The following is a 26,089-nucleotide window of genomic DNA, read 5'->3' as shown; positions in this document are numbered from 1 at the left end:
CTTCTCATGGATTCTATACACAAACAAGGTCTGTCCTCACCTCTGCTGGCAGCGTAGTCTTTCATCTTTCTCCACAGGCCGCTGGCAGGTTCCCTGGATGAGCCCAGTGCCAGCTCCACAAGCATGGTGCTTTCTTCACTCAGGCCAAGGTCATCCGAGCACAGTCTAGCATCAGAGCAGCCCAGCAGTACTGCCTCAGTCAGCCAGCCAGTGGCACATTCTAACCAAGCAAAAGGATTAACTCAACCCTTGTTCTAAGCATATAAACCATTTCAACGACTGTGCAGAACATTGTTACCCAAACAGTTGCTTCAACAGTTTCTCCATCTCAAAATATGTTGATCAATCACTTCAACAATTTAGTCAAATATAAAAAAGCTACTATGGCAATAAGTCAAAACACATGGATTTAATCTTGCTTTTTTGTTGATTGCGTCTTGTCACATGGGACTGTACACACTTAGGAAAATGCAAGCTAAATAAATAAACAAATAAATAAAATCTGCATTCAAAATGCACACACCATAAGCTTGTCATGTGAACTGGCCCAAGCAACATTCATTGCTCAGATTTTTTGTCTCCCTCCACCCACTTTGGGAACCTCTGTTACAATGGGTGGGTTGCACCATGATGCATCCCTGAGGCTTGAGAACATATGCAGCACTGAGAGAGGCACACTGCTACCTCAGATTTAAACTGGGTACTGCCTCCCACAGGCTCCTGTTGTGGAACACTATTACAGCAAGCCACTACATGGATGGAGGCATGGATGCAAAATGAGTGTACTCACATCTGGGGCTGCAAAGCCAAATTTAGCCTGGATTTTTAATCCTCTCAGGTAATTAATGATGACTGGACAGGCCTACAATTAGCCACGTCCAGTTCTCTACACTCTTATTTAAAAACGTGTGCTCAGGATGTTATTTGTTATAAATTCTGCATTATGAAATATAACTGTATATGGCACAATGCATAATAAGATGAGGTACCAGTACTCCATACCTAGCTGCTCCAAGTCCATCTCCAGGCCATTTCTTAGGAGAGGGTTACACAACCAGAATTCTTCTGTCTTTTCTTGTATTGAGGGGGGTGGTCCCTGCAGCATTCCTCCCAGACACCGGCCAATTGCCAGTGCCACAGTCCTCTCCAAATCTAGAAGCCACATCCAATCCCCGGCCTCTGTCGCTGTGGATGTGCCAGCCTCTTCTGTTGTCTCTGCGAACATAAAATCAGGTTTGGGGAAATTAGTATACTGTGACTTTCCATGTCCTCTACTGCAATTCTTTGAAAACACAACATTGCTACATCTAATTAGAGTTACTGTTAATTTAGGCCAGAAACAAATTACCATGTCATATTTTAACCTTAGTTCTTACATTGCCAACGAGCAGGCTAAAAACTGCCATTTAAATGCATCTGCTGGTTTGCTCCTAACCTTATTGTTTCTATACAAGTACAGCAGGATAAAGGCATCTATCTATCAACTCACACAGAGAAAGTGTCTGAATATATCCGGCCAAGGAACACAGACAGTGTTTGTGTGCTCTGTGAGCTCAAGATAAGCCCTTGTGTGGGTTCAAGTCACTCTCGGGTAGTCTCAAGACTGTAAAACACTGTTCTAACCCAGCTCTTCCTGTAGCTGTCTGAAGGCATAGGCAAGTCTCACCAGGCGAGGATCCCTCCAGCTCCAGTTCCTCCAGGAGACCAGTGACTGGCAAGAAGCAGTTGAGTTCATTGAGATGCTCCAGCAAAGACAGCAGATGGGGTAGTAAAGGCCTCACCACTGCCAGAGGCAGTAGCAGGAGCGAGTACATCACTTGACAGAGCAAGCTGCCGGCAACTGAGCCAAACAACACAGCTAGGAGGAAAAAAAGAGAGGGGGAAACCATTACCATTGTAAAGCTCCAATATATGCTTATATAAATTTTGTGTTCGCTCAATCCCATACTCTATATGAGAGCTATTTCAAATTGTGCTCTTAAAACTATGGGGTTACTAACAAATAAAAACAGTATCTCTTCTTTTAGCCACCATAACCCTTATGCAAAACCACAATGTACACTAGCATGACTACAGAGGAACATTAATTTCTCTACACATTTAACAAATGTGGCAGGGATAACAGTATGACAGGAAGTGACAAGCAGTGACAAGGCAGATTCCACATGCTGTGAGTTGACCTACTGTGCAGTTTCTGAATGACATGCTTGTCCAGAGAGCTCTCCTCCAGCAGTATTGTAGACCTCCTGAAGGTATCAGCTGCATATGGCAGCAGCAGGCGCAAGTGCTTATGGAGCAATGTCACACTGCTGTCATCCTGAAAAAACACACAAATTCTCAAATAAACACATCTACAACTGTTGGAATGATACAATTGAAGTGTTGATATTGTGAATATGCAGTGGGCCAACTGTGCAAAAGTTTTAGGCAACTCTTAAAAGTAGATACGATCTAAAACAAGGTATTTTGTTTAACAAGACCTGAAATTATATATTTTCACAATCTTACATTAGCAACAATATTAAGTTACATTAGTGCTTATTCTTTGGTATTTTTGGATGAGAATGACAACAAAAACACCAGAAGTAGTAGAATGCACCACTACAGACAAAGTCACAGAAAAAATACCTCTGAGGTGGTAAAGATGTAGCAGTGGGCAAATAGGTGCTTATGAAGTGCAGACAGTAGATGGTGGAAGTGTGATGGAGGCTCGGTTTGCCTCTGGGTCTGACTGTGCTGCTGCTTATCACTGTTCTTTTCCAACTCCCCAAAAGCACGTTCCTGCACACACAGCCATGCATTTCACATTACTCAGCAGTTAAGACACTAATGGGCTGAGAGCACAAAATAATACTGGTAGTGGTGAACTTAGCTTTAAACCCAAATATTTCTACCTAGAGCCACAATCACTTAAATAGAGTTCAATGATTGACATTGACATATGCTCATGTAATTAATTTCCCCATGATTCTTACCGTGTAGAAACCAATACTAAGCAGAAGGGTCTTCAGTAGAACCTCAGCAAGGTGGAGGTGTTCTGGAGCCTCACTGTTGGGAGTAAGGTGTTTGTGTACAGGGGCTGGAGAAAGGCCAGCAGTGAGTTCCCCTGGAGAACTGTAGCCCAGGAGAGAGGCCACATGAGATTGCTCCTGCAGACTGTTCAGTACCATGTCCAGCTGCAGACGCTGAAGAGGAGACACAGGCCTGATTAAGAAGCTGCCTTGTATTGTATTGTAAATTTATGTATTGTAAATGTGCTCAGATGAAAAATGTAATAAAAGGTTTGTGATCAAAAATAATTCTGAACTTCTCAGTACATGTAAATGCGGCACTGTGCGTGTGTGTACCTGGCCTTTAGAGAGGCTCTCCCAGCTCTCTGGGCCCTGAGGTAGGAGTGAGTGTAGGAGTTCGGTTCTCTCCCTGAGGGGAGGCAGAAGAAGAGACGCTCCGATGGAGAGTGTACTCATCACCGCCTAGGGAAAAAATTAAAAGAAAAAAGTAAAAAGAGAGATGAGAGAAGGGTTGAGAAAAATAAAAATTATGACATGACTAATATAACTTACATCAGAACACACACACGCCTGCTGTCTCTGTTTTTAATTGTAAGCTGATCTGATACAAAAATGATTGTACAATATAATTTGAACAAAACCATATTTGTATGTTTATAAGTTTATGATGTCAAATCTCATGCATTCTCATGCATCTGCTATACCTGTTGTATCGACTCTGGCACACTGGAGTCTATAAGCCTGAAGAGAAGGTTTCGCAGGGGTCTCCCTTGGGTTCCTAGTACTGTTGCCCCAGTGCCTCCCGCATGGGCAAGGGACAGGTGGATGGATAGCAACTTCATGCACAGCAAAACAAACTGATGATGCTCCCTGTAGTGTAGATAAAAAAACATTTCTAAATATAAAAAGGATGGATGTGCTGAGAGTGGACCTTCATGGATCCATGTTTTTCCTGTCCTTCCTGCCTGTAAGGACTATCCTTGAGTCCTTACTTACATTACTTCAGACTGGGAACATATTCATGGAGCCTGTAGTGTTTTTCCACTTTACTTTTGAGTGTGAGTCCAAATCCAGACCTCAATGGGTTGATTTGATTTCCATCGATAATTTAGTGTGAATTTGTTGTCAGTATTTAATAAGAATATTTCATTAATTCAGATCTAGGATGTCTTTGTGTTTGCTTTATTTTTTTGAGCAGTGTATATGTGAATTGAGCCTTAAGAATCTTTTACTTTTGTAACTACTATTTCATTGATTCTAGTCCAATGCATCGGCTGGCATTCATGCTGTCAACCTTGGAGTAGTGTTCAGAGAGTTTATTTGTACTTGAGTAATGATTAACTGTGTGTGTATCTGTGTCAGAGATCAGTGTAGTACTGTGTGGATATATATTTGTATTATTGTGTATATTTGCCCGTTGATGTGTTGTATCACCTCTTTGATGTGAAAGGTGGCGGTGGCGTGCTCTCACTGATACCATTGCAGTAGTGCTCCAGAAAGCTGCGCAGGTAGGTGAAGGTGCTCTCCTCAAGATCCACACAGAAAGGCCTGTGCCAAGCCACCAACTGCCTGCCAGCCAGGAGAAAGACAATCAAAAACCCGTACGTATGTGCATAGACACACAAGTTTTTCCTAAACTGCAAGACTGGTCAGACCCAATTAATTTTTGTCATACACACTCCTAGAGCAATGCCAAACTCTTCCATTTCACATATTAATTAACGATCAGGTGCTGGAGGTACTCTGACACAGCATTGGCAGAACTCAACAGTACTTGCCGCAGATTATTTATGTTTGGCCTTACATCTGGGAATGTGGATGGATAAACCAAAAACTACCTGTCTGTGGGAACTGCAGTCCATGCTAAGCTGTGGGAGGTGCCAGCAGTTATCTGCTGGATGGATATTCCCTCAAGGCCAATCACTTTCTTGGGTTTTGTGACAGGTGTTGAGGTGTGGCCCTGCCCACACTGCCCCATGGCATTGTTTCCCCATGCATAGACCTCGTTTTCTGAAGAGGAAAAACATATTGGGTGAGACAAAAATGTAAATATAAAACTGAGAGAACAGCATAATCAATGTAAAGGCAATAAGAGCCAGAGAGGTCTCAGTGTTCCCACCATGAGACAAAGCCAGACAGTGACTGTCTCCACAGGAGATGTCAATGATCTTAGTCACGCTCAACTCTTCGATTAGTCGAGGCCTGAGGGATGTTGTCTCAGAAGAGCCACAACCAAGACACGAACCACAGCCCCAAGCAAATACCTGTCCCAACAAGACACAGATTTGAGACTGACTATCAGGTACACACAGGTCTAGACATGAGTATTTATGTAACATTTTAGCATGCATAATATGTAAGTGAGAGCCAGAACTTTCAGGTCCTCATTAGGAATTAGGGAATTTATTAGGAATGTGTCAAACAGGTAATTATGCATATATAATTCTTATGTTATATAATTATTAACATGGTGCTCACAATGTGTGTGTATGTACCTGACCAGCAGAAGTCAAAGCCAAAGACGACTGGCTCCCTGCACACACTTTTCTGATAATGTAACCGTGCAATGCTTCCACGACCTTGGGTCGATATACACGGTTTGTGTCTCCGTGCCCCAGTTTACCTGTGAGGGTGGAACACAAACATAGAAAATAAATTCAACAGACTCAAGCTCACCTCATAAAAAGTAAAAAAAAATAAAATAAGTTCTACCATTGTCTCCCCCTCCAAATGACCAGACAATGCGTCCATCCTGAGCGACAACGATGGTGTGGGAGCTCCCACAGGCTGCCTGGCCAACACCACTGATGTCCTTTACCAAAGTGGGCACGTTGCGACTATGGCTGTCACTGTGACCTGTGGAGACATGGCAGAAAATAAGTAAACACTTCTCAGCACTTGAAAAAAAAACATACTGAAGGCTTGGACATAAATTGGATATTCCTGGGTGAATGTGTACCGAGTCGTCCAAAGTCTCCTTCCCCCCAAGTGTAGAGTTCACCATCATTTGTCACAGCTGCACTGTGCCTGTATCCCGCAGACACACACACCACAACCTGTCACAGCACAGAGAGGAAATAGGATGTAAGGAAATGTATCCGTGGCAAATCTGGAAGTATAAAGCATTTGAAAAAGATGTAACTCCACATTGCTGCCAATAACAAGAGTATCACAGTATTTCAGGCATGTCCCAAGCCTGGCCTAGGAACCACATTAGGTCTCGTTGCATAACATTTTAAAATTGGTAGGCCAACAGTTTGTGCCATGTGTAGTTTCAAGCCTTGGTCTAATTGGAACACGGAATTACTTGGGGCTGTCGGCCACATCTTGGTTGCGCTTCTTAGATAACATCCCTCATGATGACAAATGGAAGAGTTGTGCATCACTAAGAACTCTAGCAGAGACACACTGTCTCTTTGATATCTTTTATTTAATTTGGGTGAGTTGTTGCTTCTTGACTTTGATTAATTGACAAAATGATTACATTTTCTTACATTAAGTAATTATAGTATGAATATAACATTATTTAGTCACAGTGCTTTTGTTGGCCAAGTTGTTTGAAATTTTTAATTGGCTTCATTCAAAAACTCTCTCTAAAATCTCTACAATAATAATTAATCAAAAAGTGTTATATAAGTAAATAGTTTTTAAAAACAGTTTAATTATATTTTCAATAGTCATTAAGATTTTGAGAAATACATCACATATCACAGCTCACTTAATTTTTAATACCCACCTTTCCCAGCAGTGGACCCTGGATGATCTTGGGATATTTCTGGGTGGCACTGTTTCCATGTCCCAGTTTGCCATAGTCACCATCCCCCCAGCTGAAGACCTCTCCCTCAACTGTCACTGCCAGCGTGTGACCATCTGAGCCTTTTGATGACGACACTTTCCGCATACACCGTGGTGGGTCCAGCACCAGTTTCTTGGGCATGGACTGATTGTTGGAATCTCCCAGGCCCAGACGCCCATAACTACCCTTCCCACAAGCTTTCACCGAGCCATCAGCAGACACAGAGAATGTGCAATATTGCCCTGCTTCAATCTGACCACAAACACAAACAAAAGCTCATTAGTTTTGCCATTATAAACTGGAAGCCACATAAACTTCAAAAGCAACTAGTCTATCTCAATCCGTGTAATATCCTCTAAATGTGTGTGTGTCATGCCTTTCAAATAGCATTTCAATGTTGTATGGAAGAGGGAAAAAACAGTCATAACCTCGGACAGCCAAACAGAACAGGTTATCTGTTATTCTGGTGTATAATTAAACTTGTGGCGTACAAAATAGGTCATGTCCCCACCATCTGGGCATCGCTGAAGCCCTGAGCCAACTTGGGCTGGAGGATCTTCTCCAGGGTGCCCTCAGCCAGCTGGTGGCTACTGTTGCTGCCCCAAACGTACACCATGACAGAGTCACCCTCGTTGCCAGTGCTGGCAGCACCCGTGCTGCAGGAGCACAGACAGTTAGAGGCCAGGTTACAGATCTGTAGAAGATGAAGGGAAATTAAATCCAGGAATTAATCTTGTATCAGAGAAAGCATCCCAATGTACTGCAATGCAATGTAACATTAATGTGTAACCATGTGGAAATAATGAAATCTGACATTTTCACACATCTATTATATTAATAACCAAACATGAAGAAATACTTCTGAAGAATAATCACACATCAGAATAATTCACAGAACTGATGATAATGATCACATCATAAATTTCACATTAAGCAGTAATTCATTTTCTAGTAGTCTGATGCAGTGGATGTTCTTTTCACAATATCAAAATCTGATAAATTGTTGTTCTGTATCATCAGTGAGATGAAAAAGAAAACTTCTCGGCAAAGAACCAGTATAAAATGTTGGATGAATGCTGCAGCCTGCCTTTCATGGCATATTAATGCTGTACACATGCAAACAAGCAGCATTCACCATCTGACACTTTATTGTTGAGAAGCATTTTCACACAGCAGAAGGTGAGAGAACTCATGGGACCACACCTCCTCAAAGAGACACAGGGCGGAGTGGGAGAGGCTACACAGCCCATCCGCATCCTTCTTCAGCACCTGAGTGTTAGCAGAATCTCCACGGAAACCCTGAGGGAGGTAAACACATAGCTGTTACTAATCAGGTTTTTAAAGGTACACTAAAGGTGGACATGTGACTCTGAGAAAGAATAGGGGCAGTGGTGGCTTAGCGGTTAAGGAAGCAGCCCCGTTATCAGAAGGTTGGCGGTTCGAATCCTGATCCGCCAAGGTGCCACTGAGCAAAGCACTGTCCCCACACACTGCTCCCCAGGTGCCTGTCATGGCTGCCCACTGCTCACTAAGGGTGATGGGTTAAATGCAGAGGACAAATTTCACTGTGTGCACCATTTGCTGTGTATCACAATCACTTCACTTTGACTTTTTAGATGGGTGACCTTTTGACCTTTAGATGGGTGTCCAGACATAAAAAAAGCTTTTCACTCATTCTGATAGCTGCAAAACCTTTAATGGCTGTATGAAATATTGGCCAGAGCAAAACATTAGGTTCATGAAAAGCACAGTAGATGGATGCCAGCAGACAAATAATGTGTTGTGGAGTCCTTTATGGCATCATACATAAAAAGCTTCTGGTGGAACATCTCCCACAGATTAAGAGATGAGTAAATCATATAGACGCACTGAGCTGAACACTCAGGGGAGGGCAAGCAGCCAGAAGGCCTGTCAAATGAAAGGCAAAATGTGATTTAGTGCAAGGAGAAATGTTGCTGCTGCTGCTTGCTGCCTCACTCTCATCTCCGCTCTGACATTCATGGATATGAAGGGCAAGTGTTCTAAAAAGTGTAATAAGGACGCTTCTAATGCACAAGGGCTGAGTGTGAGGCGTGGGCCAAATCAGATGGAGAGCTTATCCTGAGCTTTTTACAACTGTACTGCTGCATTAAGCCAGAAATATGCTTGATGTGAGCTACATATGTGTATCCGTAAAGAGTTGCGTTGTTAACGATTGTGCTGATATAATTGCGTCCATACTGTGCGTACATACATACGTAGTTAGTTATTAGCAAGTATATTTCTGCCTTTAAGCTCATATAACTCAGCAGCAGCAGAAACTCTGCTCCAAAAAATGTCCAACTTACCTTTGTGATATATTTTGAAATATTTTTTTTCCTATATTTTTCCCACCCAAGTAAAACTATAACAATTTAATTAGTTTTTCATAATTAATAACTGTGTATGTTATGCATGGTACAATCAAAGTTATGCTTAATTATGTTAGATTGAGATCGTAAATATATTATATCATCAAGCAATTTATTTTTTATTAAATCAGTGGTTTTCTTTTTCTACATTGTTTCTGAATCTTAAGAGTTAAACAAGGCATTAAAAAAATATTATTTTCCATAGCTCTAATGACCAAACTGTTCCAATTAGAATAATCTTACCGAGTATTGCCTCATCTGAAAAAGAGTTTGATGGATGAGCTCATAGGCGATGCTTGCCCCATCTGAGCCTGAAGATGACGAAGAAGAGGCAGCCAGCGCTACCTCCACCCACTCCAGCAGGAAGCGCAGGGCACCCCTCTGTACGGCCAGCCCTAGCAGCAGCTCCAGAGCCAAGCGCCTGCCCACCAGGTCGGCCCCGGAGCCACTCACGGCAGTCTTCTTTAGGAAGTCGGCCACCTGCGCCAGGCAGTCCAGCCCCACACTGGGGATCTTGTTTTCGTTGGCCAAGGAGAGGGGGGGTAAGGAGGCCAGAACAGAGCAGGCTGTAGCCAGCACGTCATTGCAAAGTGCTGCACCCACGTCCAAACGTGCGCCCACTGCTTCCAACTGCCGCCCCTGCTGCCAGTTCTGCTGCAGTAGAGCAAAGAGGAGGCTCAGACCAGTCCGCACCCCCATCTCAATCAGCACGTCGGTGCCCGACTTAGAACGAGAAGCTCCACCGCCAGGCAACCAATGCTCCAGACCCACCACCCCAGCCCCTAACCCGAAGGAGGGCTCCAGGGCTCCACCTTCCCCTCCAGGTGCATGTTGAGGGACAGGAGGAGGAGTCCGGAAGCGATCGTGGTATTTACTGTGGATGGCGTAGAAGACACGCTGCAGCACCACTAATCTGTGATGGAGGGCCAGGGCGTAGGGGGTGCGGGCCAGCATGCGCTGGGCCAGACAGCGCTGGCTGTGCAGCAGGGCCAACAGGTACTCCTCCCGCTCCTCATCGGCGTTGCTCTCATACTGGAAGTCTGGCAGCCGGGGGCCAATCAGGTCCTGCACTGGCTGGGCCAGGCCCACCACCTCCTTGTTCTGCAGAAGCTTGTTGTAGAGGCAGGCTGCGCCGTGGCGGGTGGTGGTCTGCACGCTGTCCTCGGAGGCCCAGGCACTGTTCAGGTGCTCCTGCCATTTCAACATCACATGGGTCTGGGAAGGCACCATATCTGATCATTATCCACAGACACTGTGGGCAACAGCTGCAGGAGAGACAGGGAGAAAAAGAGAATAGCATCACATTGCAGATTCCCTTGACTACATACTAGTCCATTAAAAAATAAAAATAAAAAAAAAGAATAGGTAATATGACAACTCAACTGCTAAACTGTCAATGTAATCATCACCATTGCCAGATGGATTTTTTAATTCATTAAATGGGTGGTTCTCTGGAGATATGAAACATCATTTAATTTCAATGTATTTAAAAAATCTGAAACACTGTTCCCTCTCACATTGTAATTTTTTAAATAACTTCAGTAAATTCCTATTCAACGCACCATTTTAACTCGTAGTACTGGCTATCATATGTTAAACTTAACAGTTAAAAGAGCAGCTTTGAGACCAGTGACATTGTTGTCCCATGCATCACATCATCTTGGTTAAGTTGCATATATTGGTATTATATAAACATTATTTTATTAAAGTGTTGACACCCATTATACATTGACATATTTGGTGCAATAGTTTTGTCTGAATGCTTATTCACAGTTCACAGAATTTTATTGAGGACGATAATTTTAATGTGTGAGACTAGTTGTCTGTTTCCCGTGCATCACATGGCAAGTTTTCAAACTGCTTGTATGGATTTTGTGTACATTGAACAACCCAGTAGTAAGGCACGACAAGTACTACATACATGTGCAGAATGAATTATAAATTATAAATGGGATTGTGGGTGTCCACATTATAAAATAATACATAAATACATTAATTAATATACTTATATACTCAATATATATAAATATATAAACATTGTAAGTGGAATATTTTCCCACATAACACATATTAAGTTCAGAATCAGATTTATTGCCAGATATGTTTACACATATGAGGAATTTGTTTTAGTGTATTCATTCTTAACACTCTTGCACAGCAAAGAATGTTAAAAACTATGATTTTCTACTGTTCTACCCAAGATAGCAACTGCATGTCAAATCCGCTTAAAAGTTGAAATTTGGTTGTGAAACCCCTGCACAAAAGCATTACCCGTATGTACAGACTTACTTTCGAACCTTCATCATAACGTAATCCTTATGCAAATCGACTCACTATCATATGCTTTTTCCTGCTGTGTGGAGAATTTCCTGTGCGATAGCCACGCAGGAATGAATCAGCCACAGAAGCACTTGATTTTCCACCCAAGAGGGAAAGAAAAGACTATGATTTGCTTATTTCCCTCAAGGCCATTTTTAATTAATAGAAGGGTGCCACATTGCCTGTATCAAGGGTGGGGAACAAATTGGGTCAGCAGGCCTTGTACATTCAGGCATTGTGACGTGTTAATCAGCAGTGTTAACTAAATCTAATCTAGTGCATTATGTGTCAAAGTGATTAAACTGTAACTGGGCCATTCATGCCACCGCTTTGTGGTCATGGCGGCTGAAGGAGGAGCAGAGAGGAAAGCAGGTGGAACCAGTTTTAATTAGTTCATTGCTTAACTTCTTTTCGATACAGCTCACTACATGACTGGCATCAGTACTGATGCCAACTGTTATGGATAACAATACTGGCTATATAAACTGATATGTCACAGAATGTTGAAAATAATCAATTCCTTCCTGTACTTATTAAATTACACATATTATATTACACACATTTATGTTACTACTACACAGTATCACATTATATATTTTTGGAAAGTGTATACTAAATCTGATAAGCAAGCAAAATAACTTGTCTTGCAGTGGCATAATTTCGCGACACTTTCCGAGGCAGGGTCATGTCAAGGCTGTCCAGCACCTGTCACCCGCCACAGTCCAGCCCTCAAGAGACTGGAGCTCTAACATCAGACACATGGTCACATGCCCGTCCATCGCTTGCCACACACGCCTACAAATATCAGGTGACAGGCACAGAAATGCTGTACACCTACCCACATCTCCAAGCACATTTCTGTATACACAGGCCAGCTTTTCCAACCCCCTAATACTCAGTTCTGTCTCCTCAGTCCAAAACATCCAAAACGATGCAGATTCTAGATACATCTCCGGCAGGAATTAAAAAATACTTGAAAAATGTATTTGGTCTAAAATAGCACCACTGGTTGGATCCTGCTAATGAGCCGAGTCGCTAGCATTGTGCTAAAAATTGCTTTTGCAGCCCAGAGATTAAATTTAACTGCTGACACAGGCTGTGGAAAGAAGACACCAATGTGATGGTGAAACATATCGCACAGTCCTGGAAAAATTGTAATATTCCTTTTCTGATTTTCCCTGCAGATAACAACTATAGGTCATTTTCCTTTCCAGATTTTATTGTTTCCTGGGGTACACTGGGGTGATGATGAAAGGCTTCACAGTACATAGGACAGCCCTGACTGAGACTAAAAAAAAGCAGTGTGAATGTCAACCAGAGCCCTTCCTTGTGAGCGCAGCAGTCCAGACACAATCGGGCGGGGTTTGAGGAGGGCGTGACCAAGCAGAAGTGAACATTCTTTACATGAGCCACAGAATTATGCAAACACCTCCAGCTGCCAAGAGCTCAACACAGATCCCGATTAATTTATACCAGCAGCCAGGCCTATATGGTTTCCTACAAGTAAAAATAACAGGAAGCACCTCAAGGGCTACTACATCACTATAACGGGACACAAAGGGATCCAAACCAAGGGATGTAACTCAAGATGCCCAGACAAAACTGTTTGGAATGGTCGCTGATGTAACATATTGAAGGACGCAAGTAGTGTCTAAAAGTTCAAATGTCAGCTTCAACACATGGTTTTCTGTTCAAACATCCAAAGCTGTCAAGGCAGCTTGGTTATTTACAATTTGTCAATGCAAATGTAGGTGAGGATAAGCTTACATGTTGCTAAGTATAATCATGCACTACCAAGAAGCACATATAAAGTGAAGCCATAAGTCATTTTCTGAAGTGAAATCCCATACAGCATGAAAAGGTGACTTGAGATATCAACAGATTAATATAGTAATTATTTACGGTCAACCCAAAGATCGGGTTGACCGTAGCCTAGTGGGTAACACACTCGCCTATGAACCAGAAGACCCGGGTTCGAATCCCACTTACTACCATTGTGTCCCTGAGCAAGACACTTAACCCTAAATTGCTCCAGGGGGGACTGTCCCTGTAACTACTGATTGTAAGTCGCTCTGGATAAGGGCGTCTGATAAATGCTGTAAATGTAAATGTAAATCTGTGCTGCAAAGCTCTCTATAACTCTAATTTAATTGTTGTGGGATGGTGTAAACAGACATGTTTTCTGGGCAAAAGGAGTTTTATCAGAATATAACTGAAACTGAACTAGTAAACTGAGAGAGAGAGAGAGATTTTTTTCAGTTGGTTGTGTAGATAAAGACTTCTCTTTAATCCTGACGAAAAGAAATGGCTAAGAAGTTCATGAAGACTCAAAGCATGACCCAAACAACTTTGGCAGGGCCGCAGGAAAAAGAAACCGCAACTGCCGATCCAACTTCAAGACACCTTCAGGCAAGAGCTGCGCTTCATTCGTAATGATAGAGGAAATGATGAAAAAAGATCTTAAAATGGCATAGCGTGAAATGTCGACTATAATAACAGAGGTCAAGTCAGTGAGAGCAGATTTGAGATTGTGATCTCCACTGCTATGGCATCACAATACAATGCTGAATGGGACGATGATATAAAAAAAGAGGCTTATCGACATATATAGATGATGTAGTAACCCTTCAGAGAAAAATAAGATGGAATTATTACAGTATAACGTACAGGTAACGTTCTAGGAGGATCATCAAATCCAGACGAATACCAGCTGTTGAAAAAAGCACTAGGCTTAGAAGATGAGCTGATGTTGAACAGGGCACCTATATTATTAAAACCCCCTACTCTACCTGGAGAGCAGATGTGGGTCGTCATCGACCATCTACACTACCACCATGAATTAATCAACATCTTTGTGTCTTGCTAGGGAAAAACGCCACAATCTTAGTGGCTGCAATGACTCTCGGTCTTCCCTGATTACACTTCTTGAATGGTCAAAGCTACGGCAGAATATAATGGCATCAAAAAACAACTGGAGGTCGAGGGAGTATGTTTCGGTATCCTGTATCCAGCACGCCTGAAAGTCACCTAGAAAGGACACGAGCAACTCTTCTCAACTCCAACCAAAGCCCAAGAAAATGTAAACTACCTCATGCTGGCACAGAGATGTACAATAACCAATGTGAGGCATCTGTGCCCAGTCTTTCTTATCACTTTCATCAACAATCGACATTCCCCAACTAGTTATAGATCTAATGTTTTGGGTGGAACCAGGACCTAAGTTTTCATTCTTTTTCTTTTTTTTCTTCTTCTCTTTTGGTCTTTGTCCTTTGGTTAAATGTCAGTCCTTCAAGTAAAATCTCATGGTCATCTTTGATTGACAATTTCAGTGAAGCGTTGCTTACATGTCTAATAACATTAGCAGATAATGATGTGGACCCAGAATAACACTTCAAACTCCATTCATTTTGTGTCACATTATGAGAATGGTTGGATTGTTATAGCGTCTGGGACACTGTTTAACCACCAAGTAATTTTGAATCATCTTTATGGCCATAACTGGAATCATCCTGTTTCTTCGCAAACTTTATGTCATATATAAGAATTACCTTCATGAATATGTGTGGGTGATTTTAACTGTATACTAGACCCGGCCTTAGTCAGTAAAAATACTAAACAAAATGTCTCAACACCTTGAAAGGTTCATTTCTAATATAATACACCCCAATGAAAGACTGGGTTTATTCCACCACCTCTACTCAGCAAGCAGAAATTATTCTTTCACTCAATGTTGAGAAGGATTTTGACAGGGTGGATTAGGAATACCTGACTTTAACTATCGAAAAATCTGGATTTGGAGTGGCCGAAAACAAGGTTCTAGAGTGCAACCAATTTGCGACCACATGCGACCTAATTTCTCAACTGTGCGAGGTCGCTCCTGCGACTAGCCCTTCTGCGAAAAATGCCTCCATAAACTCCCTGTGGTTCAAGCAACAGAAACATATTAGAAACAAATCATATTCTAAACCAATCAGAGATTGTGAAGGGCACGGCCCGCCTATGTCCATGGTCCAGATATTCTTGTACATTTGAAAGCGCACATGCTGCAAACTTTGGAAAGTATTCACAGCACATCACTTTTTCCACATTTTGTTATGTTACAGCCTTATTCCAAAACTGATTAAATAAATTTTTCCCCTCAGAATTACACACGCAACAAGGACATTCACAGAGCTGTCCTGAAGGCATCTTGGCTGTGTGCTTAGGGCCGTCATCCAACTGAAAGATAAACTGTCGCCCCAGTCTGAGTTCAAGAGCACTCTGGAGCAGGTTTCCATCCAAGATGTCACCTCTATGCCTCTATCCTGACTAGTCTCCCAGTTCCTGCAGCTGAAAAACATGAAAAACATGACACCACCATGCTTCACTGTAGGGAAGCCTTCCATCTGGCCATTCTACCATACAGGCCTATATTGGTGGATTGCTGCAGGAGATTCTCCTCTGTCCACAGAGGACCTCTGTTGTTTTTATGTAGCTCTGACAGAGTGACCATCAGGTTTTCTTTAATAGTAGTGAAATGATTGTCATTGTGATACACTGCTGCTCTTAACCCATCATCCTTGGTGACCAGTGGGCAGCCATGACAGGTGACAGGGGAGCAGTGTACCTTGGCGGTTTGGGATTCGAACCGGCAACCTTCTGATCACGGGGCCACTGCTCGGTGACGTCCCTGACTAAGTCTGTGTTTGCCATATTGCCCCTTCAGAAGACATTGGTATGGTCAAATGGCTTTCTGTTATACCTGTATGTGTGTGTGTGTGTGTGTGTGTGTAAACTGGGGTGGTAGTAGCCTAGTGGGTAACACACTCGCCTATGAACCAAAAGACCCAAATCCCACTTAATACCATTGCGTCCCTGAGCAAGACTGCTGATTGTAAGTCGCTCTGGATAAGGGCGTCTGATAAATGCTGTAAATGTAAAATGTGTGTGTGTCTGTTTTCATATAGGCCTGAATTGAGGTTGTTTTGTTGTTATAAAGTTATTGTCAATTGCTTTACAAATAATGGCCTATTTTAGCATTGAGGTGGGATTGATAATGTGAAAGTGATTGCTTTTGTCATTGTGATACACAGCAAGCACAGTTTCTAGTGCAGTCTTACAGGACCTATGTACTTTGTTATAAATTCATGTGTCAATCTAATTTCAATGACTGTTCCATAACTTTATATGTTTATTTTGTATTCCAAAGCTTTTCAAGGCCTGGAAATTTATCTTTTTAAATTGCATGACTTTCCCAGGTTTTTAATGACCGTATGAACCCTGGCAGTGGGCGGCCACGAAAAGGTCCCAGGGAGCAGTATGTGAGGATGGTACTTTACACATGGGGACCTCAATAACACCTTGGCAGTTCAGGATTTGACCCTGCAACCCTTTGTTACAAGTCGACTTCCTTAGCCGCTAGGCCACCTCTGCCTCAATGTTGATGAAACATCGTAACTGGTATTTTAGCAGGAGGAACTGAAGACTATTAGAAAAATGTAATACAATTTATTACATGTATTACAATTTACTTAACAATTCTTCTTCTTCAGTTATACATAATTGCATCAGACAAAACTATCCTGCAATAACAGAATTGTTAGTATAGTTAAATCATAATTTACTGTTTCATGGGATTCTGATCCCAACCCACATCTAGACTTATCATCTTGATACTAAGATCATCATCAGCTGCTTCCCCAGCTATAATAACATTACATTACTTGTCACTTACATCACTATTGGTTTTGCACTCTCCTGGTTTTGCACTCTCCACCATGTGCCCTTATTTGTATATGGTGTTTTTAAAATTGTATATTGTGTTTTTTTTTTTTTTAATTGTATTTATACTTTGTATTCAATGTTACTGTTACTGTTTTTGTATTTAATGTTACTTGTATGGGTCAGAGAGTAACGTAATTTCAATTCTCTGCATGTCCTGTACATGTGGCAGAATTGACAATAAAGCTGACTTGACTTGACTTGATTATTAACTCTGCAAAACGCTTTATTACATATTACTTACAGGTAAAGAAAGATTGGGGAAGTTGATATTATATTACACAGCAGCCCATTAGTTCAGCTTTGCCTATTTCTATCAATCAACAATTAATTTAGACATTAATTATAAATAAACATAATTAATTTATATTTAACCTGATTATTTCCACTGCAAAAAAACAAAAAACAAAAACAAGACTTCTCAAAAGAATGACAGGTGCATTTCTAACTGGGAAATCCTGACTTCTTTTCTATTTAAACTCTGTAAGCAACACCAAAGACAACACAGTGCAATAACAACGAGCCACACAGATTTAACACCTTGTAGCAAATGCTTGGCAGCTGAATCAACTTTGCCCCGGCAGAATGCCGAGTCCAGTTTCATACTGGCACCGCCACAGCCCATACACCGACCATCCAAAGAGTAAGGTGGCGACACACTGACAAGTGCAGGTTCAAAAAGAGGTCTGGACGGCGACCAGGGCCTGTTCCTTCACCACCCAGAATGCTGGATATCCTAACCTGCTTTCTTCCACTGAAGCCAGCTCTTACTAAGAACAACATGCATGTACAGACTGGCATTAGTCGTGAACTATTTATGGTATTATCCCATAAACACTGCATCTGCAATCAGTGGATCTGCAATGTCTACACACATCTAGGTAAAATTCTGTTGTTGTTCTTGTTGTTTTTTATTACACGACTGACTGTTGTATTATCAATTACAAATGCAGTTACAATGACATTATTATTTATCCGAGTATTATTTTTTCGTATTTAGTGTTAACCTTGTGCCTGAAAATCCAGCAATATTACAGCATCCAGGCGGCAATACTGCAGGCTAGACTGTCAGCACACCCAGCTAACATTACAGCTATTTCAACACAGCGCCCGAATGTCAAATCATGTCTCGTGTAAGCGGGCGTGCAGAAATGGTCCCGCACCTTACCGGAGCTCCAACGTCGCTATTTATTACTAATCCCTGGTTTTCAATTGTATTTTTTTTTCAAAGGGTGAATCGGTCTTACCTCTCCGCCCTGTGGCTGTCATTCACAGCCCGCCTCACGCCGCTTCTCCACCCCCCCGCTAGCCACACGGCTACGAAGCTAGCGCTGCCACTGCCCCGCCGCAAAGCGCCTTTAATTCCGACAGGCGGAGAGAGCAGAGCGGCTCCGGCGAGCTGTCATGGCTGGAAAACACCTCCCCGCGGGCGGCGTGCTCGGACTGGCACGCCGTTTTAGGTTCGTGCGCCGTCTCCGAATGAATATCGCCGGCAAAGTGGCGCTTTCCGAATGGAAAGGGGAGAAAGGAGCCCGCTAGCTAGCTGGTTAGCGGCGGGACTGTTGCCATGAAAGACTCGGGCATAGACATTGGGTTTAAGGAGCGCGCAGACCGCCCACGGAAACGGGGGCGGAATCTAGACACTGTGCGTCTATGAAGCCCAGAAATCCTTGCGCGTTCCTACGCTCCAGACGTCACGTGGATCGCTGAGTCCCCGAGTTCCGAATTGGGTGCCTGTCACACCTGACCAGTTAAACGTTACTATTATATAATGTTCATATTTAATATATATAATATATAATGTTTCAGTACTGAACCATTTGTCGTTTTGCATAATTTTTAATAATGGCAAAATAACAAAAGACAACATGTCGAAAATGCATGGATATTCCTATAGATTCTTTGAAAAATTTACAAGAAGTTTGTATGTTCCATTTGTGCTATATTTTTATATTAGTGACCATATTAACATCTGGTACTTTTGACCCTTTTGCATGTTCCACGATTTTGTTTAAAGCTCTCGCGCAGTTTCAGAATGTCTGTTTCCCACTGGCACATATAAGGCCTGAAAATTTGATTAATCAACACGATAGAAATGTATTTATTAAAAAAAAAAAAAAAAGGCATCATCACTAATGAATGGTCTATTGGTTTATTTGTTTTGTGCGCCCCCTAGCGGGAAGTGGCCCGTCCTACGCCAAGACACGCTGCGGTGACAGTTCGGTGGCGAACGACGCCCAGTTTTCAAGCCCAGCACTGATGGCGCTTTAAATCAACCAGATCTCAGAATTAACAGAGTCGCACGGTGACTCCCTGAGGCTCCTTGTCATTTTCCCGGTCGACGCCGCGTGCGACCTGATCGCCGGTCGTTTCATCCCCGCAAAACCAGAGCGGTCATTCCCGGGGAACTGCGAGTGGAAAACTGGACAATGGGTGATAATTAGTGGGTGGTCATCCTAGCCAGCAAATAAAACAGACATATTTATAACTTATTCTGATTCAGGTCTCCCATAATTAGCAACAGTGTTGTTATCAGTGTTATCAGGGGCAGTGGTGGCCCGTAGTCAGAAGGTTGCTGGTTCGAATCCCGATCTGCCAAGGTACCACTGAGGTGCCACTGAGCAAAGCGCCGTCCCCACACACTGCTCCCCGGGCGCTTCTCACTCAGTGTGATGGGTTAAATGCAGAGGACAAATTTCACTGTGTGCACTGTGTGCTGTGCTGCTGTGTATCACATGTGACAATCACTTCACTTTCACTATTAAATGATCGTTATTGTTATAAGCGTTGAGTGGCCGACGTTGAGTGTCTTGTTGTGCTGTAACACTTCACCCCCGTCACCTTTGGCATGGCGATGGTGAAGGGGACGGTGTCGCTTCAAGGGGCCACGCAGGGAGCCAGGAGCCCGAGGTCAAGGGCCAGCCGGGCGCTCCGCTGCTTTCGCACGAAACGTCAACGTCCTAAACTTCCACTCCCATCTCGGAGGTGGGGTGGGGTCGGCGTGCGAGTGCGTGTGTGTGCGTGTGTGCTGGCCAACAGACAACAACCCTGACGAGGGGGGGCACGCCATGCGCGACACCAAAGTTGCCGAAAGCGGACGCGCGTAGCCAGTCGCCCGCTGCGGACCAGCCCGGATCACGTCTCCTCCTCCGCCGCCGCCGCCACCGCCGCCATGCGCGCCCTTCTCGTCGCCGCGCTGCTCGCGCTGGTGCCGCGGCAGGCGGACGCGGCGTGGGGCGCAGGCGCCAAGTACGCGGTGAGCTGCCCGGAGCGCTGCGACGCCGCGCTGTGCGGCTCCACGCGGCGCTGCGGCCGCACCGTGCTGGACGACTGCGGCTGCTGCCGGGTGTGCGCGGCGGCGAGGGGCGAGCACTGCTACCGCACCGTGTCCGGCGTGCACGGCGCCAAGTGCGGCCCGGGACTCTTCTGCGACTTCTACAAGGACGAGGACGACTACGGGGACGAGTACGGCGTGTGCAGAGGTAGGCGCGCGCGCGCGAGACGCGTCCTTACAATAAAGAAGCAGAAATAAAAAAAATCAAATATTAAGCACCGCCGATTTTTTTGCCTCATTGCATCCAATTCTAAATATGGGTTGCTTAGTTATGTGTCACGTGTGAGCATTTTACCCCCCCCCAAAAATGGGCCCATTAATCTGCCGATAATATATGCTGTTCTATTACCAGAGTACAGTTTCTTTTGTTCTTTTGGTGGATTCCCATGAATAACACCAGCATTAAATGCGTGACACAGCTCTTCCATCTCCCCTTCACAGACTGCACGTATGGGACGTACGGCGTAGAGTGCAGGAAAACGTGCAGCTGCAAGGCCGGTGGGATCTGCGACCGAGAAACCGGGGCTTGTCTCACCTTCAAGTTCTTCACGAAAATGGCAAACAAGGCGAAGACAGCGGGAACCACTGGTGAGTGCCGGAGGTCGAATGTTTTTTTTTTTTTCCTCTACAGACAGTTTGCAATTTACTGTGGCGATCCTTTACATTTCAGGGAATGAGATGGGCTCCGGGGATGGCGGCAGTCAAGGTGACGAGCGACACAGAGACAGATCCACGGCCCCCAAGAGGCACAATCCTCGCTGACAGGCTGCTGAGCGTAGTTCATTCAACCTGAATGTAGCACAAAATTAAATTAAAGGGTTAACAAAGGATATATTTTTTATTATGTTTGAACACTAAAATATTATTATGCAGAGGTTTTTATACAGTACTTCGGGAGGCGATAGGAGTGATGATAATCTTTTATACCAAAGGTTTCCTCGAAGCTTGCTTTGCAGATCAGTATCTGGATTCTCCAAGATGCAACGGACTCTTGTTTGAGAAATCCGCAATCAGCATGTGCATCTGAAGCAGCATAAATTATGCACATCATAGCCGGATGATTACATTACAGGGTTAATGCACATTTACTACAGTACTGTAATGTGTGGTATCATTTAGTCTTTATGCCCTCAGTGGAAAGTTTCTCTTGCTGCCTTCTATAAAAAAGCTGCTTTCCCCCACCCTTATCTGACTTTGTACTTCTGTATTTATGTTTATCTCCAGAATGTATATGGCTTCAGGAATAAAACAAATTGGCTTCATTTATCAGTTTGCTCGGCTTTTCTTTATTGACTTTGTAGATATATTCATCAGGTATTAGGTGGCTCACTTATGAGGAGTGGCGAATAAACCCCACTCAGTCGCACTAATTCATGTTGGACTTGTCCAACTAACGGTCCTCTTGAGAGTGTGCCCTGAAAAATAACCTAAAGTAAAAATAACCGCAGCGGCCCTCACCGCGCCGGGGTCCTTTGTATGCGCCTGTTGTCCAGCATCCAGCTTGTTTATTTCCTGCCTTTCCTGACACCTGTGAAAATGGCCCGTCTTCCTGTTGTTGTTGTGTCTGCCCGCGGGACAGGATTTCAAACCCTCTGGAATTTGTCAAGTGACACACGTCATCATCGGACACTCTCCGTAGCCTCCAAATGATGGCGTTTCCGACTCAGCTTAGTTGGAATTCTTTCTGAACGTGTACTTTAAATGCCAACATCATTCACCGTATCACTGCTCGCAGTGATATTTATACGCATACTTCCTATTATTTTGTTGCTTTATTGTGAGATTTCGGCATTTTGATGACAACTACCCTGTTTAAACCATCCCTTTGTTGATATATTTTACGCTAGTGCCTCTACGTCTCTAATAGTGAATGAGTCATGTTTCACAGAGATCTTTAATGGCAGAAATTCCCACAGCCCACCTTCCTGTCAGCACGTTGGACATTATTTTTTAGATAACTATTCTTAGGCTTTTCTTCCAGTATTTTCCTCCTATTCCGAAGTGATTTCCCCTACAGACTTCAAGGTCACACATACAATGTTTTGAATGGATTCTGTAGATATTTTGGCTTTCTGAATTAATTGCTACAATAAACCCAAATGATGTTGAGGAACTAATTATTAATACAAAACGGCATAACAGTATAATCATTGTCAATGTACCACACTAATTCTTTAACAAATATTAACATAATTTTAAATTATTCATAAAGTACATTAAAAATATTGTTTTATATGTTTTGCTCTAAATGTAGAAAAATAAGAAATTTTCGAAAATCTGATTGGATGATACTCATGATGACGATGATTGGATGTTCATATATATTTTATTTCCTAAAACATCTTTAAAATTCCAGAGTTGCTTTTTGTTCCACATTGTTCCCTGGTGCCTCCTCAGTGTCTAGCAGCAGAAGTTTCTGCTCAGTACACATCAGACATTAATTGTAAAGTCTTAATTTAAATGTCATCCACTATTTCACCATCATGAGGATCATAGCATTTGTTTAGTGTTTAGCTTTGGATACAATGATGCTGTCAGACCAACACTTGTTGGTGTACTTTTCTAATGACCTCTCTAACCTTTCTTGTGTGTCCACCAGGGGTCAATGCATGGTTCCACTATCTAAATGTTTTTATGATATTATGATAGCTGTTAACATCTCTTATTTATGCCCTTCCAATACAGTTCAGGAAATGTTTTATAAATGCACAAGAGATTTTATTGCTCAATGATTGATCTTTCATAGCTTATAATGCTTAATGGAGATTTAAAAAAAAAAGTTTGAAAAAGGTCCTCTTTAGCTGAAAAAAGTCCAAAAGGAAAATTAGTTTGGCAAGCAGTAGGACAGATAATTTTTTGTCTTTCAATTCTGCTCTACATTTACAGTTATGGAATTTAGGGGTCTATCAGGTAAGGAAACAGACCCGAAATCAGAGGGTTGCAGAAAGTGCCATTGAGGACACTTCTCCCCAGGCTCCTTTCCGTAAATGCAGGGGACTTGTAGTGTTGTGTCATGTAGCAGACGCTCTGATTAAATACAGGGAAATGGGTTTGAACTCACAAGACTTTGCGGTTCATAGGCAAGTGTGTAACCCACGAGGCTACAATCACCCATGTTTTTAGGTTAAGAGGTTCACAAGAAGCAGCCACATCCCTTGGTGGTCATCCTGGAACTTTTACACCCCACAATGACAGTGTTGACAACAATAACAACAATAAGGAAGTGGTTCAGTTCAGACGGGAGAAGATGTTTCCTGGAAAAGTATTTGCTGTTAACACCGCTGCTCAGATTCTTGGATCTGGACTCAATGGCGCAATCGAGGTCATATGGTCTGATGAGCTGGGCCATGAGGCGATGCACCCATCCTGTTAGGTTTGGGGTAAGCAACATTGTTTCTCCTGGTCTGACCTTTCATCCTAATCAGTTTTCCTGAGCACATGTGTATCACCAGTTGTGATGTGACTTTTTGTGTTTACTGTCAGTTATTCCCAACAGATTCCTCTAGTTTATTTCATTTTATGTATATACAGATTATTTTGATTCATTTGCCACCTCCACAGCCTCTGTTTTGTTCGGAAGGAGTGTCATTAAAGCTGCTTGTTTGGAAACCTCCGCCTTCAATTTTTTGTTGAAGGTTTTAAAATAACACACTGTGTGATCATCAGAGGTCCTAATGAGCCATAAGGCAATATGGAATAGTGAGCCAATAAACACATGTCTAAAGATGAACTTAGAGAGCATGTCCTCTTCAGAAGCAGTAAATGTTTCAGCTTTTTTGTCATTTTTCATTTTTATAGCATTTTTATCCCAGTTGATAGATTTATATTGGAGCCTCACTGAACTTTGCAATAGATAGGAACCGTGCAAAAGGCACCAGCGTCAGTGGTATCAGTGCTGTACTCTTGACCTGGTCTCAGCAAGTGTCCACTGAGCTGCCTCCGCATGTCCAGATAGGGAGTGGCCAAGTGCGATTAGATAGACCTGCCCAGGGAAGGTGTTGAAATGGCTCAGGCATTCAGGCATGCATGTTCTCGACATTCCCTTGAGAACTGAGGAGCAGGGAGTCCTCAGGCCAGACAAAGGGGCAGTAGAATAACAGGAAAATACTGGTGAGAAATGCTCTTTATCTAACTCCCCAAGCACGTCAGCATCAGCCAGCAGAAACAAAGGTGCGTGGACAGTGTAGTAAATAACCATGATTTATGGTAAAGGCCCTCCACCTGCATTTACAGTAAGCAAACCGCAACCCATTGGTTGTTGGGTTGGGCTAGCGTGTAAGATGAAAATCATCACACAAGTGACCTTTTGGGAAATTAAATGATTAAATAAAGTTCCCTGATAAAACAACAATGAATCGGAAATCTAATTCTGGGAATAAAGCAGGTTAGAAAAAAAAAGGCGAGAACTGATTAGGACATAGAATTTCATAGCTGTTAAGAGTTGGCTTGCACCCCCAATGTTTCTTGCATGCTCAAAAAGACATTCTTCAGCCACATTCTTGCACGCAGGCAGTTCTGACGTCTGGCTGCGTCCCAAGTGGCACCATTAGGTAAATGTTGCTTCCTTTATTTGGTCTGACATGTTTAAACCCACTGTTACCTAACACTGTGGTGCTTGTGAATTACTCTAAAGGAGCACTAATGTACTTGTTTGGCTGGAGCCTGACCTCCACTAATCTGAACTTTTGACCCTTGAACTTGTTATCCTTACATGACATTTCAAGTGATCACTCACTGTCCATAACAAGCTAATAGTGATTTGCTCTCAATTTGAGCTTTGTTTTCAGACATTTATTGCAAATTTCACAACTTGATATATTATAATACATTAAACATTATTTAAGTTAGCAATTTGAGTGAGAATCCAGAAATGTCGATGAACACATGAATGTACAAATGTATTAAAGTACAAACAAAAATCATACAGTAGCAGTAAATTTATGGCATTGCGGCACTACAACTTTTATTCACCAAAATGTGGCCAGTCTAAACCACTATTTCTCAATGGATTGTTCAGTGATCCAACCAAAAACATGCAACCTAAATGCAATGCAGGGGAGTAGTTCAGGGCATCAGCTAAGTCCTGGATGAGGGGAACCAGATTTGCAGAAAAAAAAAAAAAAAAGCCATTGAGATCTGTTTTCTCTGATTACTTTCGGCTATTGTACATTCTTCAGTCTCTGATGACAGAGAATTAAAAGAGTCTGTGACACCACACGACTATAACATGAGTGTCACATTTGTTTTCTAAGATATTTGGGATAAATAATTATTCAACTAGATCTTGCTTAGAAACCTAAAGACTGAGCACAATCACATTTTGTACAGTCAAACTTGTACTCATACAGTCGCACACTTGTTTCTTATTTAGCATGTTTTTATTTGAGTAATTGTTGAACATGTTTTTTCATGCAGTGAACATTCTTATCTTTCTTTCTTCCACCACTAGAGGGCTGCAGAGGGCAGTGGAACTTCACAA

General features: G+C 42.7%; 2 protein-coding genes and 1 long non-coding RNA gene across 8 annotated transcripts in view; 2 read left to right on the top strand and 1 right to left on the bottom strand.

The window, feature by feature from the left end:
* LOC114785402 (probable E3 ubiquitin-protein ligase HERC1) overlaps nucleotides 1-18,850 on the bottom strand; it is a 53,611-nt gene extending 34,761 nt beyond the window's left edge. For all 6 annotated transcript variants that reach the window (XM_028971636.1, XM_028971632.1, XM_028971630.1 and 3 more), the window contains exons 1-19: nucleotides 18,524-18,850; nucleotides 9,441-10,462; nucleotides 8,011-8,106; nucleotides 7,319-7,501; nucleotides 6,748-7,059; nucleotides 5,971-6,067; nucleotides 5,724-5,867; nucleotides 5,507-5,634; nucleotides 5,131-5,275; nucleotides 4,850-5,021; nucleotides 4,446-4,580; nucleotides 3,716-3,881; nucleotides 3,348-3,473; nucleotides 2,976-3,185; nucleotides 2,629-2,781; nucleotides 2,185-2,317; nucleotides 1,667-1,858; nucleotides 1,003-1,215; nucleotides 41-220 (exon numbers count right to left, since the gene is read on the bottom strand). In XM_028971636.1, the coding sequence (XP_028827469.1) occupies nucleotides 41-220; nucleotides 1,003-1,215; nucleotides 1,667-1,858; nucleotides 2,185-2,317; nucleotides 2,629-2,781; nucleotides 2,976-3,185; nucleotides 3,348-3,473; nucleotides 3,716-3,881; nucleotides 4,446-4,580; nucleotides 4,850-5,021; nucleotides 5,131-5,275; nucleotides 5,507-5,634; nucleotides 5,724-5,867; nucleotides 5,971-6,067; nucleotides 6,748-7,059; nucleotides 7,319-7,501; nucleotides 8,011-8,106; nucleotides 9,441-10,427 (3,772 nt within the window). In that variant the 5' untranslated portion in view covers nucleotides 10,428-10,462; nucleotides 18,524-18,850. The remainder of the gene's footprint in view (nucleotides 1-40; nucleotides 221-1,002; nucleotides 1,216-1,666; nucleotides 1,859-2,184; nucleotides 2,318-2,628; nucleotides 2,782-2,975; nucleotides 3,186-3,347; nucleotides 3,474-3,715; nucleotides 3,882-4,445; nucleotides 4,581-4,849; nucleotides 5,022-5,130; nucleotides 5,276-5,506; nucleotides 5,635-5,723; nucleotides 5,868-5,970; nucleotides 6,068-6,747; nucleotides 7,060-7,318; nucleotides 7,502-8,010; nucleotides 8,107-9,440; nucleotides 10,463-18,523) is intronic.
* On the top strand, nucleotides 18,002-19,408 carry LOC114785403 (uncharacterized). Its single transcript, XR_003749058.1, has 2 exons — nucleotides 18,002-18,157; nucleotides 18,508-19,408. It is a non-coding gene; the product is annotated as an uncharacterized LOC114785403 (long non-coding RNA).
* A 703-nt stretch (nucleotides 19,409-20,111) lies between these two features.
* On the top strand, nucleotides 20,112-21,879 carry esm1 (endothelial cell-specific molecule 1). The gene is made up of 3 exons (XM_028974348.1): nucleotides 20,112-20,758; nucleotides 21,052-21,198; nucleotides 21,281-21,879. The coding sequence occupies exons 1-3, from the start codon at nucleotides 20,449-20,451 to the stop codon at nucleotides 21,370-21,372; spliced, it is 549 nt and encodes a 182-aa protein (XP_028830181.1). The 5' UTR covers nucleotides 20,112-20,448; the 3' UTR covers nucleotides 21,373-21,879.
* The last annotated feature ends 4,210 nt before the right edge of the window (nucleotides 21,880-26,089 follow it).

Source organism: Denticeps clupeoides, chromosome 3, assembly GCF_900700375.1.
Source record: "Denticeps clupeoides chromosome 3, fDenClu1.1, whole genome shotgun sequence".
Classification (NCBI taxonomy): Eukaryota; Metazoa; Chordata; class Actinopteri; order Clupeiformes; family Denticipitidae; genus Denticeps; species Denticeps clupeoides.
The sequence above is the reverse complement of the archived record's forward strand: the minus strand, read 5'-3'. Positions and strand labels throughout refer to the sequence as shown.